The sequence below is a fragment of the Sus scrofa genome, chromosome 9 (assembly GCF_000003025.6).
Source record: "Sus scrofa isolate TJ Tabasco breed Duroc chromosome 9, Sscrofa11.1, whole genome shotgun sequence".
Classification (NCBI taxonomy): Eukaryota; Metazoa; Chordata; class Mammalia; order Artiodactyla; family Suidae; genus Sus; species Sus scrofa.
In genome coordinates, this window is record NC_010451.4 from 67055927 (window position 1) to 67069086 (window position 13160).

The following is a 13160-nucleotide window of genomic DNA, read 5'->3' on the forward strand; positions in this document are numbered from 1 at the left end:
TTTCACTTGTGTCATATGTTAGATTCCAGATATAAGTGATATCATATGGTGTTTGTCTTTCTCTTTCTGACTTACTTCACTCAGAATGAGAGTCTGTAGTTCCATCCATATTTCTGCAACTTAATTTATTTTTGATATTACCTTCATATTAGTCCAAAAAGATCTGCCTCCTTTTTATGGCTGCACAGAATTCTGTTGTAAGGACAGATGTACTATCATTTATTTAACCAATTCCCTGCTCATAGGCAGTAATGCTCACTGTCTTTAGCTAAGTACTGTCAAATCTATATAGGTTTTGGAGTTCCCGTCATGGCGCAGTGGAAACAAACCCAACTAGTAACCATGAGGTTGTGGGTTCGATTCCTGGCCTTGTTCGGTGGGTTAAGGATCTGGTGTTGCCATGAGCTATGGTGTAGGTCGCAGATGCGCTCGGATCCTGCATTGCTGTGGCTGTGGTGTAGGCCAGCAGCTACAGCTCTGATTAGACCCCTAGCCTGGGAACCTCCTTTTGCCATGGGTGTACCCCTGAAAAGACAAAAAAAAAAAAAAACTATATAGGTTTTCCTTGTATGGGGGTTTGAGTATGGGGTTCTTGAGTGGGGGATGAAATGGAGAAGGGGGGATTATAGCGATAAAATAAACAAAGCTAGACTGCCTGAATTTGGAGGAGCAGATTTGGGTAAGAGGTTGGAGAGGAGCCGGTTCCTTGGCCGTTAAATGGGCATCACTCTAAGACCCCTAGACTTGGTGTGGTCCACAATCTTTCTTTTATCTTGGTCTCCTCCAAGAATAAACAGATACTAAATGTGTGCTAAGCAGGTACAAATGAATGAATGCCCCTGTCCTGTCAATTAAAATAGAGAGATATGCTTCTCTTGAAAGGTTTACTGTATTATGTATTCTGTCTGACAGCTGTTTCCTGCTTTAAAAATTGACAAGGAGGAGGGGAGATGTCAGCGTGCTTGAATGGTGGGGAAACAACCACAGTAATGACATCTGGGTGTCTCTGTGCACAGGGCTGGCTGGGCATACTCATTCCTCCCACCCACCCCACCTTCTGACAGCTGTGGAGGCTTATGGCCCTAGGTTCACAGATTAAATTCAAGGCCTAGGCAAGATCCCTGAATTTTATACCACCAGATAAGACTGCCCGAGGTTGGAAGAGTCAGTAAGTAGCATTTAAAGGGAAGCAGTATTTTAAAATTAAATTTGAAAAGCATTCTTGTGCCTCTTTTTTCTTTAAGCTCCAAAACCTGCTTTGATTGAACTTTCTTAAATATTATCACAAAGCAAAGAGGCTTAAAGAAAGACTGTTTAAGGTTAACTGAGCAGGTGATTCTGTACAGGGAATAATTTTTTTTGGCCATGCCCAAGGCTGTGGAAGTTCTGAGGCCAGGGATCAAACCTGTGCCATAGCAGTGACCCAAGCCACGGTAGTGCCAATGCCAAATCCTTAACCGCTAGGCCACCAGGGAACTCCCTAAGGAATACTTTTTGTTTGTTTGTTTGTTTTATTTGGATTTTTTGGCCACCCTGCAGCATATGGAGTTTCTAAGCCAGGGATCTAACCGGAGCCACAGTTGCAGCCAGTGCCACTGCGGCAAGGGTGGACCCTTTAACCCAGTGTGCCGGGCCGAGGATCAAACCTGCATCTTGGTGCTGCAGAGATGCTGCTGATCCCACTGTGCCATAGCAGGAACTCCCCTAAGGAGTACGTTTGAGCATCGGCGCTATGATGCCAGACCCTGTGCTAACAGTCACAGTCATGCTCGTTATCTTATTTCATCTTACTACCCTTGTGGGAAAACACATTATCCCTGTTTTTCACATGGGAAACCTAGGACGATGGCAGTCAAGAGACTGCCCAAGGTAGGAAGAGTCAGTAAGTAGTAGAACTAGAATATCCCAACTCAAGCTTCTCCATTTGATGGCAATAAAAATGTCTGTCAGGGAGGGCAGGCTCAGAAAGAAAAATTTTTATGCTAATCCTTTTCAATAAGGAAAACATCACTGACAGTTAATAACCAATTAGGAATTATTAAGAAAGCAATTAATAAGATCATAAAATTGAATTGGGGAGTTCCCGTTGTGGCTCAGTGGGTTATGAACCTGACTAGTATCCATGAAGATGCGGGTTTGATCCCTAGCCTCGCTCAGGAAATTAAGGATCCTTCATTGCTGTGGCTGTGGGTAGGCCGGCAGCTGCAGCTCCGATTCGACCCCTAGCCTGGGAACCTCCATGTGCCGCAGGAGTGGCCCTAAAAATAAATAAATAAATAAAATGGAATTGGCGGGTCACAATGGCAGAAACCAAACCCGCCCAATAGATGCTTGCCTTTCTTCCTGCTTTCGGAAGAAATTCTCAATTTTGATAATATTGAGTAAAAAATGGGAGGGGGCGGGGCACGGCAGTCAGAGGGAACAGGCTGTGTTTTAGGAATGTAATCTCATTCTGGTGATCTGGAATAGAACCTGAGCCTTTCTTTTCTCCTCCTTTGAGGACAATTCCAGGTTTTTACCTTTAGATGTCTAGGGGGGGGAATAGGGTACAGGATATAGAATGAAAGGAAATTAATTACTTAATATTGGGATATGGTTTAAATAAGAAAAGTGGAGTTCCCATCGTGGCTCAGGTTAACGAACCCGACTGGGATCCATGAGGACGCGGGTTTGCCACCCTTGCCCCCACTCAGGGGGTTAAGGATCTGGCACTGCCATGAGCTGGGGTGTAGGATGCAGACACGGCGCAGATCCTGCGTTGCTGTGGCTGCGGTGTAGGCTGGCAGCTACAGCTCCTATTGGACCCCTAGCCTGGGAACCTCCATATGCCACAGGTGTGGCCCTAAAAGGATGAGATAAATAAATAAACAAATAAGTAAATAAATTAGGAAAGTGATCCTTATTGCCCAAGGAAGAGTTTTGAGATGACAGTAAATTGTTCTTTCCCTGGCCTCCTGGTCTGTAGAAATCACTGAAAGGCCACCTATTTCTCCCTTGTCTTCGGCTCTCTCAGCTCCCTTGGCTGAGTGTCTGGTCAGCAGCAGCTGGAGCCTCCTCGTTCAGTTCCACCAGAAAAGGCCGGGTTCCCTCTCCCAGCTTATGCCCGTACAGATGAGCGCCAGTTTACATGCAGGATGGGGAAGTGATAAATGACATGCCTGCAAACTGTAGGGTGCTTCACCTTCCCGTATCCAGCTTACCTAGATGGGAAACTTCCAACCACCGTTTCCACTCTGAGAGATGCAGGTCATACCTTGACACAGTTTTTGATCCTTCAGGATTGAAAGGAAACTGAAAAGGTAGTTCATCATACCTCCTGATCAGATTGCTCTGTATTTTAATGGTGCACGGAGAGACAGCTGGAGTTAACTGGTAAACTGAACACGAGTGCAAAAAAATTGATTTCCAGAATCACAGGAGTACACATGAGTAAGAGAAAGGAATTTGCACCCATCTCCTTTGAATGTTGGCTGTTTTCTGAGCAGTCTGGTCTTATTTGTTAAGGGTTGCAGTGTCTGGGTAAATTTTTCCTAATTAGGAATCTTTTAGTGTCTCCTTGGGATAACCTTCCAGAGAGGGCCCCTGATGGTTGGGATGTTAGCAGCGGACGTGTCCTGAAGGTGTTTTCCCTCCAGGCCCCAAAGGACCGTTCCAAGCCTCACAATTAGGTGTTGGTTGGGGATTATTAGGATGTTACCCGGGGAAGACTGACAGCAGGTGAGCTGGCAGCTGGAGCAGATGGGACAGGGAAGGTGACAACAGAGCCTCTTTTCGTGCAGATGTTCTCGTGCAAAAGCACAAAGGAACTGAGGGAACGGGTTGTGAGTAAAGCAGCAGGAAGGATTTGGCACAGGGCTTGTTTTTGGTTTGTCTTCTCTTTGATTCAGGAAGTAGGGACACACTTGGGGGCTTGGTTTGTAACTTTGGAGGAAGCCTCTATCCAGAGGATAGTGAGACTGTTTTAATGAGTAATTAATGCTTTACTCATTTTCAAGCATTATTGGAGTGTCCGCTACCTGCCTGGCACAGTCCTAAGCATCAGGGATGCAAAGAAAAATGAATGCTACAGTCTCTGACCATAGAGAATAGAAAATCTGGAGGGAAAGACACAGGAGCAGCAAAGCCTCCGTGACAGGGCTGGGTAAGAAGTGCTTGAAGGTTCACGCAGAAGCATCTAGGTGAACGTGGGAGCCAGAATGAGCATCCCAGAGAAATTGGTGTTTTTCTTTGTTTTTAATCAGAGAAAGAGGGAGAAAGAGAAATACATGCTCTTGGTTAAAAGCTCATACTGTACAGAAAGGTACAGAATAAAAGTAACTCACATTTTTTCATCCTTTCTTTCTGCTTTCCCCCCAAGTGATAGTAGCCATCAAATCAAAGGCTTGGAGTTCCCGTGGTGGCTCATTGGGTTAAGGACCCACCATAGTGTCTATGAGGATGCAGGTTCCATCCCTGGCCTCGATTAGTGAGTTAAGGATCTGGCGTTACCACAGGTTGCAGTGTTGCTGTGGCTGTGGTGTAGGCCAGCAGCTGCTGCTCTGATTCAACCTCTAGCCCGGAATTTCCATATGCTGTGAAAGAAGCCATCAAAAAAGAAAGATAAAAAAAATTAAAGGCTTGACATATAATTATATATTTTTTGGTTAGCATATTAAAAGAGAGACAGAACTATTTTTATTTTGTTTTATTTATTTTGTTTTGTTTTATTTTATTTTATTTCATTTTATTTTATTTTATTTTATTTTATTTTATTTTATTTTATTGTCTTTTTGGGGCCACATGTAGAAGTTCCCAGACGAGGACTTGAATCAGAGCTACAGCTGCTGGCCTATACCGCAGCCACAGCAACGTCAGATCCGAGCCATGTCTGCGACCTACACCACAGCTTAACCCACTGAGCGAGGCCAGGGATCAAACCTGCATCCTCATGGATGCTAGTCGGGTTCACTAACCACTGAGCCACAACAGGAACGCCTATTATAATTTTAAATGTTTTATCCACTTACCCCTCCAACTACTTCACACATCACCTTCACAGATCCCACTCCGGGAAACACTGCCATTTCGTCTCTTGAGTTGAGACATGGGCTCCTGACCCAGCAGATGAACCATTGCATTAGGGGACAACCTAGGGAACCCGTGAACAGCCTCAGGGTAGGGTGGGCTGAAGACACTGCGTTGGGTCCCAAGACCTGGGATTCAGACTTGGCACTACCTCTTCCTAGACTGCAGCCATCACCACTTTATTTAATACCCTCTTCCCCTTCTCATCTGTAATAGGAAATACTGATGTCTTCCCTATGTGCTGTACAGAGTGATCACGAGAGCGGAAGACATGCTAAGGTGCTCTCAAAGCTCGTAAATTGCTGCACATATATACAGAATTACTACTGTGAACTTTTGTTCTGCTTCTTTCCTCCTGTTGTACCATAAGAGACAGACAGAATGGGTTATCATGATGGTTAAAAGCACACATTATATTGTCCAGATACGTATGTTTGGCTCCTGGCTCCATCACTCAGTCATCATTTGACCTAGAACAACTTATTTAATCTTCTCAAATCTCAGTGCCCTCTTCCGTAAAATGGGGATCATGATAATAATAGTTCATAGAGTTGTTTTGAGATTTTGATGAATTGCCCAGGGAAATACAGCCTCTCACTGAACAGACAAGGGTGGAGAGAGGTCAGATCACAAAGTACACAGCCCAGCATTCGCATCTTGACTGTCAGAGCTGATGGGATCGTATTTCCATAAACCTCATCTTGCGTTTGGAGCTGCCCAGATGTGTGTGTGTGCAGGTGGGGGGGTGGCAGCTCCTCCCTCTGTGTGCTCAGAAATCCCAAGCTTTCCACAAAGATTCCGTGCAGAATGGAGGAGGAGGCTGATTAAAATACGGTTCAGACAAAGATGCCGTGAGGGCCGTGCTTGCAGCCGAGGCAGCGGCTGAGCCTGCCCTCGACATCACTCCTGGTGTGAAGGAATTGCTGTGTAGCACAGGAAACTCTATCCAATATTCTGTGATAATCTATATGGGAAAAGAGCTGGAAAAGAATGGCCATGTGTACATGTAGAACTGAATCACTTTGTTGTACAGCGAAAATGACCACAACATTGTAAACCAACTCTATTTCAATAAAGCTTCAAAAAAATAGAAAGAAAGAGGAGTTCCCGTCATGGCGCAGCGGAAATGAATCTGACAAGGAACCACGAGGTTGCGGGTTCAATCCCTGGACTCGCTCTGTGGGGTTAAGGATCTGGCATTGCCATGAGCTGTGGTGTAGGTCACAGATGCAGCTCAGGTCCCAAGTTGCTGTGGCTGTGGTGTAGGCTGGCAGCGGCAGCTCTGATTCGACCCCTAGCCTGGGAACCTCCATATGCCGAAGGTGCGGCCCTAAAAAGCAAAAAATTAAAATAAAGAAAGAAAGAAAGGATGCACTCTGGGAGGGGCCAGGTAGGGCTGGATGTCACTAGAGGTGTACAAGTGTATATCCTCACACCAAGAAGGCGGGGCTCAGTGAGTCCATTCACCCCCTGCTCTTCTTCCACAGAGCTGAAAGATATGAATGGGGGACTCGGGAGATAGTTTCTGACAGCGGCCGATATGGGGCTCCCAGGAGGGTGTAGAGCAAGATACTAATCCACCAGGAATAACTAATGGCAGCTGTCCCGATGCTCAGGGTCTTCAAGAAATGAAAATCAGACTTAGTGGAAGTTGGGTCAGAAACCAAAAGCCCTCTTAGAAAGGGACTTGTACAGCTGAGTGTCTGTGATTTTTTTTTTTTTTTTAACCTCTTCAAGAGTCTGACTGTTCTTTGTCCTCTTCCTCTGTTCCAGAAAATGAAGGAGTACCTGGAGGGCAGGAACCTCATCACCAAGCTGCAAGCCAAGCATGACCTGCTCCAGAAAACCCTGGGAGAGAGTGAGTGTGGGCTCTGCTGGGGATTCGGCCGTGAGGGGACGGCTGAGCCCTGGGCCCTCGCGCTGAGCACACGCCTCCATCCTCAGCCCAGTGGCCCTGATCCGGTTATGTGCATGCATGGCTTTTCCTCGCTTGTCTGATGTGGAAGCACACGCCCCAAATGACTGCTTGAGTGATGGGGAAAGGCCAGCGCTTAATGAAGCACTAATGTGCATCATCTATTTGTTGCAATGGAGCGTGTCTGCTCTCCACGCAGCCCCCCCTCCCGCGCCTCCTCTGCCACTGCTGGAGGAAAGGAGCTGGTGGGTTATTTACTCTCCAGACACTTTGGTAACACTCTCGCTCCCCTGTGGCGGGACTGAGGCTGGAGCAAGAAAATGGGGAGCCTTGAGGTGAGCTGCCCAGCAGCTCCAGGGAGCGGTGAAGATTTTCATGGGCAAGGCTGATGGGCAGACTGCTGCTAACTGTGGCTTCACGGTGGGGCAGCGGTTTCTTCCTGCTTTGAAGGTTCTGGCGCTAGGAGGTAGCCCTCCCCCTGCTTTGGCCATGCTGGAGCGGTGGTACCAAATGGACCATCTCATCTCATAGGATGATGTTAACCAGACCCTGGAAAGTAGCGAGGCAGAGGAACAGCCTGGCCCTCTCAACTTCCTCTCCTTAGCTATCAAACAGAAGGCCAAGGTTGAAAGAGAAGCTTCCCTGGGGTTTTTGGCATCCTGCCCAGGTCTCCTGCCCAGCTCTCAGCATCCTATGATTATGGGGATCCCCAGGTTGGGGGTGCCTCTCCGGCCCTGCCCCACCTCCCTCTGCCACTAATCTCCTCACTTAAAGATGAGGAAGGAGAGGCCGCAGGGAACAGGGAATATGTAATAATGCCAGTAAAAGGCAAAACCTGCCCTGGCATTCTCCAGTAAAGTCTTGAGCCCTCCTTAGACCAACTGCAGCATCTGGGAGAGTATACAGCGCTCATTGGCTCAATGGCCCCAGGAATCAGAGCCCCGATTTTCAGACCAGAGCCTCCTACCCACCCTTCTGGCCCTGTTCTCCTGCCCTGAACAATTGATTTCCCCAGATGATTAATTCTTTTATCTCCAATGTCTTTGATCTTGTGATTTTTAAGGCATTTTCTTTTATGTGAAGAAAGCCTATTAAGTAACTTCTGTTCTCTTGCCTCCTCACCACCCAAGGGACTCAGGCTGAACAGGTTTAGGCATCGAGATCCAAACTTTGCTGATAGAAAATCTTTACTCTTGGGTTATCAGATTGCTCCGTGGGGAGTCGGTAGAAAGCAAGCCCAGAACTATTTGAGGCAGGTTATAACTGTGATTTCTTTTTGCCAAGATAATCTAAACATGGCCCATAAATGAGATGGGAAACGGGGCCTCAGGGAGTGAGAGAGAGAGAGAGAGAGAATGAATGGGTTTGCAACATACATACCTGCCCCAAATGTGCTACTATGACGGGGTGAAGGTTAGTGACCATTCATTAGTGCTGCAAGTTGCCTTCATCTAAAGATGACAAGTTCTAGCGATAAGGGGAAAAAAATAGATCTTCCTGTATGCAAGTCATCATGTCCCTGCCTTCTGTACGTATTTGTCACTGTAACGCAAGAGCCCCTTGTTCTTGCCACAGAGGGATAATTGATGTGTATGAATATTCCAGAATGGAAGTGGGACAGATGTTGGAAATAATGGCTCCGAATAATATTTTTGCAGATGAAAGCTGAGCCTTTAGTAGGACAGGCTGTTAGGGGTGGGGGAGGGTGTTGCTCAAGATGCGCTGAACTGTAATCAACAATTAGCAACTTTTAAAGGCAAGAAAAAGCCCTGCTCTCCCCCCACCCTTGGAGTTGCCTTTCCAGGAATGTGGATGAGGAGCCTGGGAGCTGATCTCTGCTTCCCCAGCTCAGCGCCTGCTTCTGCTTTCCCTGGTCTATCTAATACAGTCTAACACGGTCCCAGCTTGGTTAACTGTGAACCCAAAGAAAGCAACCCGGGTTACATGATGGCCCATGGGCACTGCATGTGTGTTTTTTAAAAACATAAAAGTACTTCAGATGGATGTTAAAATTTTCAATTCCTTTTTTTTTTTTTTTCTGACTCTTTAGGGCCTCACCTGCGGCATTTGGAGGTTCCCAGGCTAGCGGCTGAATCGGAGCTGTAGCTGCTGGCCTATGCCACAGACACAGCAACTCGGGATCTGAGCTGTGTCTGCAACCTACACAACAGCTCCCAGCAACGTCAGGTCCTTAACCCACTGAGTGAGGCCAGGGATCGAACCTGCATCTTCATGGATGCCAGTCAGATTCGTTTCCACTGAGCCATGACGGGAACTCCTCCAATTCCATTTTTGAAGGCTGCCCATGATCCATTAAACTTAGTATTAGAGTCCACCATTGGATTGAGAATCACAAGCTAATAGCAGTATCAGTATTTTAAACCTCATATTTTCCCTTGTCATTTCAGCCCACCTTAATGGAAGTGAAAATTTAATATGGATTTAAAACTAGAACTTCCAGATACATTCCCTCCTCTGCCCAAGTAACTATTCCTTCCTTCTTCCCCATCACCCTCAACTGTGTGTGTGTGTGTGTGTGTGTGTGTGTGTGTGTGTGTGTGTGTGTGTTCATATATGAAGGGCAGGCAAGCTCATTCGTCTCTCCTCACCACACACACCTGGCAAACATACAGGAGAAGCTGAATTTCATCTCTGGGAGGGCTTCTAAGAATTTGTTCTCTAAAGTCTGACCTGCCTCGCTGGTGCTCCTATTTTCCCACTGGGAAGTAGAGTAGGCAAATCTAAGATTTCGGGACACCAGCAGCCCTGAGCTGGGAACAAGCATCAGAAGCAGCACTTGCCCAGAAAGAGGCCCTGGGGATGCTCTTCTTTTAGGTCAGGAAGGCATGATGCTAGCGGCTCCCTGGGGAGGTGGGCAGACTCGGTCATTCCTGGAATCAAGTCTCCCCCTCTCACCCCTTCTGCTTCAACATGTGCTTTTTGCCTTTGTCTTTCCAACAGGTCAGCGGACAGATTGCAGTCTGGCCAGGTAGGTGTGGCCTGAGCCAGCCCTGGGAAGGGATGCAGAGAGGCCGGCGGGGTAGAGCCATCCCAGCCTGGGAAAGAGCCAGGGAGTTGAGTGTTAGAGCTTTGGATGCCTTGCTGACCCCATCTGGCCTCAGAGGGAAATGGGATTTGCCGGACAGAGCTGAGTGAAGGGAGTTACCACTTGCTGAGATAGTCCCAGAAACTCCCCCAAACCACTGCATTGCAAAGAAATGCTGGATGCGGGAGGAGTCTGGCAACCTAACCTTAGCTTCCAGACTTCAACATATGGGTTTTGAGACATCTCTGACCCCTAGACGGATGATCAGACGATAGCATTTGACCGGAGGTTTTTTGGTGTTTTGTTTTTTTTTAAATACACGGAAAAGATGACAGCCTCTAATTAGTGAGTGCTGCTAGATAATGCAATATTACATTGCATTACTTGCCAGCAGCATTGGTCCCAATCCTTGCCTGCTGTACAAGTATGCAGCCCTCCTGATCTTTCCCCACGGCCCCGCCCTCCCCCACCCCAGCCAAATATTTTCTCTCTCGGTCATGGAGCTGCGATGAGAGAACTCGTGAGTTGGTGGAGAGCAAGGCATTCCTCCAGCCGGCGGTTCCAAGATGCCGAAAAATGTGCTGATTTAACTGGGGAAAGAGCCTTAATGGGCCGGACTCCGCAGAGACCCCGGGTTAGCCCATTATATAAACCACTTCTATCTGCCAACACACACAATAATCATGAGGCCATTTACAATTATAGGCTCATTATTTAAAAATAGCTTCATTTGGCTTTCATCATTTTGTCGTTGCGGATTACAATAAAGATCCCATTCATATACCAGTCTCGTTGACGAGAGGGAACCAGGGTGATGGATTTCCGTGGAATATATCTTCTTGGTGGTAAAGTTCACCTGAAGTCCCGTATCTACAGCACGTTCCGTGGGAGGGAAAAGTACTGAGTTTAATTCCCTTACGCTGTGTTATTCACTGTGCGACCTTGGCTGGCTCTTCCTGTTGTCTGACCCATATATATTTTGCTCCACAACGAGCCCGTTCCCTCCAATTCCGCTCTTGACTGGTGGCGGACATTAAAAAGAGACCCCCAAGCTTTGGTGAAAAGCGCTTTATTGGGCTTCGTGTCGAAGGTAAATTAGCAAGTCTCTTAGCCGTTTCTGGGACTGAACGGATTCATAGGACTCGTTTCATTAACCATCTCACAGATTGTTTTGCATCCCATTTCTCCCTTTCTCCTCCCTGTTGCTGGATCTGTCCACGCTGATTCAACCACAGGCGTAGCTCAACCGTGAGGAAACAGGTAAGGGCCCGCCCAGCAAGAGCCAGGCCTGTGGGCCGTGAGAATGGGTCCCTCCCAGACATTTGTGGAACTCCGCTGTGGATGGAGCAGACACTTCTGACTCCATGCCTGTGTTTGCAATGTACCGTATAGTCAGAGTGCGTTTAATACTATGGCACCTTCACTGATTTAGCGGTCAGGGGTGGGAGTTGGTGCGTGGTCCTTCTGACTCGTTCCTCTACCCTCTTCCATGCTAGAAATCTGCTTTGACTATAGCAGATGGTGCCAGAACTATCGCTGGCACCACTTCTCTATGAGACCCTGAATGAGGCCTCACACTTCATACATCCGTACCAACATGTCAGTAACTCAAAGCAACGCATCACCTAGACCAAATCTGCAGGTTTTTGTTTGTTTCCAGTGGCATGGTCATCCTAGTTGTATTTCTAAGACTTGCTAAAAATATAAAGCGGAGTCTGGTCTAGGAATGATAAGGAAGGGATGTTGAACTCTGCAGTTTTGTGCCTGATCTTCAGTGTTGTATTAAAATCTGGCACAGCAGTGAGCAGCTAGCTCGCCTGACCCACATGAGAAGGGATCTTAGCGCAGCGTGGACAATCCACATCAACGGATCATCTCAACAGCACTTGTGCTTGTTTAAAAAAAAATTAATTGAAGTATTTTCTTCAGTAACCGGTTTGACTTCCTAATTATACATTACATATGGCAAATACTAGAATGGTTTTGTATCCCCTAAGCTCATACCAGCTATGCAGTGAGCAGGGAGGGGGTGGAGAGGGCTCAGAAATGTCTTTGTGTCTTCTCAGGGGAAAGCTGATCCAGGCTTTAAAAAATCATTTGGGGAGTTCCCGTTGTGGCTCAGTGGTTAACAAACCCGACTAGGATCCATGAGGACTCAGGTTCGATCCTGGCCTCACTCAGTGGGTTAAAGATCTGGTGTTGCTGTGAGCTGCGGTGTAGGTCGCAGATGTGGCTCAGATTCCATGTTGCTGTGGCTGTAGCATAGGCTGGCAGCTATAGCACCGATTCGACCCCTATCCTGGGAACCTCCATGTGCCATGGGGTATGGCCCTAAAAAGACAAAAAACAAACCAAAAAAAAAAAAAATCATTTAGGGTAATTCACAGTGGCTGTAGCCACAGGGAGATGATGGACTGTAGAGGGCAAATGGTTTCTATGGTGGTGGCATACCTGCAAGGGCTTCAGCTGGCTGACTGCTTCCACTGGCTGGGCAGTCCAGCGGGGGAAGTTGATAACCTAGCCCTCAGTTTTCTTAGCTTCGCTGTCAATATTTTTTTCTGCCTTCTCTCTTTTGGATTTCCTTTTTTTTTTTTTTTTTTTGTCTTTTTGCCATTTCTTAGGCCACTCCCGCGGCATATGGAGGTTCCCAGTCTAGGGGTCTAATCGGAGCTGTAGCTGCCAGCCTACGCCAGAGCCACAGCAACGCAGGATCCAAGCTGCGTCTGCAACCCACACCACAGCTCACGGCAACGCCGGATCCTTAACCCACTGAGAAAGGCCAGGGATTGAACCTGCAACCTCATGGTTCCTAGTCAGATTTGTTAACCACTGCGCCACGACAGGAACTCCTGGATTTCCTTTTAATGAGGACACCATCGGATGCAATTACACAGTTTTTAAATTGCAAAAATTTCATTGCAATGCTCTTTCCTCCTGTTCCTCTGTTTCTTTCTTCTTCCCCTTTCTTTCATAATTTTATTTAAAACTAGAGAGGAATGGAGTGCCTCCCCGGGAGAATGTCTTCCATTTAAAATGAATAGGTGGATATCTTAAATAGGGAGCAAGCTTTTTTTTTTTTTCCTCCCTTCAAAAGTGAGAACAGGATTGAACTTGAAGTATGTTCCTTTTCAGTTT

The 13160-nt window shown here is 46.9% G+C and overlaps 1 protein-coding gene across 12 annotated transcripts in view; it reads left to right on the forward strand.

The window, feature by feature from the left end:
* The window catches only part of SRGAP2 (SLIT-ROBO Rho GTPase activating protein 2), a 279254-nt gene that overhangs the window by 217865 nt on the left and 48229 nt on the right, over window positions 1-13160 (forward strand). For all 12 annotated transcript variants that reach the window (XR_002335789.1, XM_021063302.1, XM_021063294.1 and 9 more), the window contains exons 11-13: window positions 6838-6922; window positions 9941-9968; window positions 11261-11285. Coding sequence is in view for 11 of the 12 variants with exons in the window: in XM_021063302.1 (XP_020918961.1) it covers window positions 6838-6922; window positions 9941-9968; window positions 11261-11285 (138 nt within the window). In the remaining variant the exon portion in view is untranslated. The remainder of the gene's footprint in view (window positions 1-6837; window positions 6923-9940; window positions 9969-11260; window positions 11286-13160) is intronic.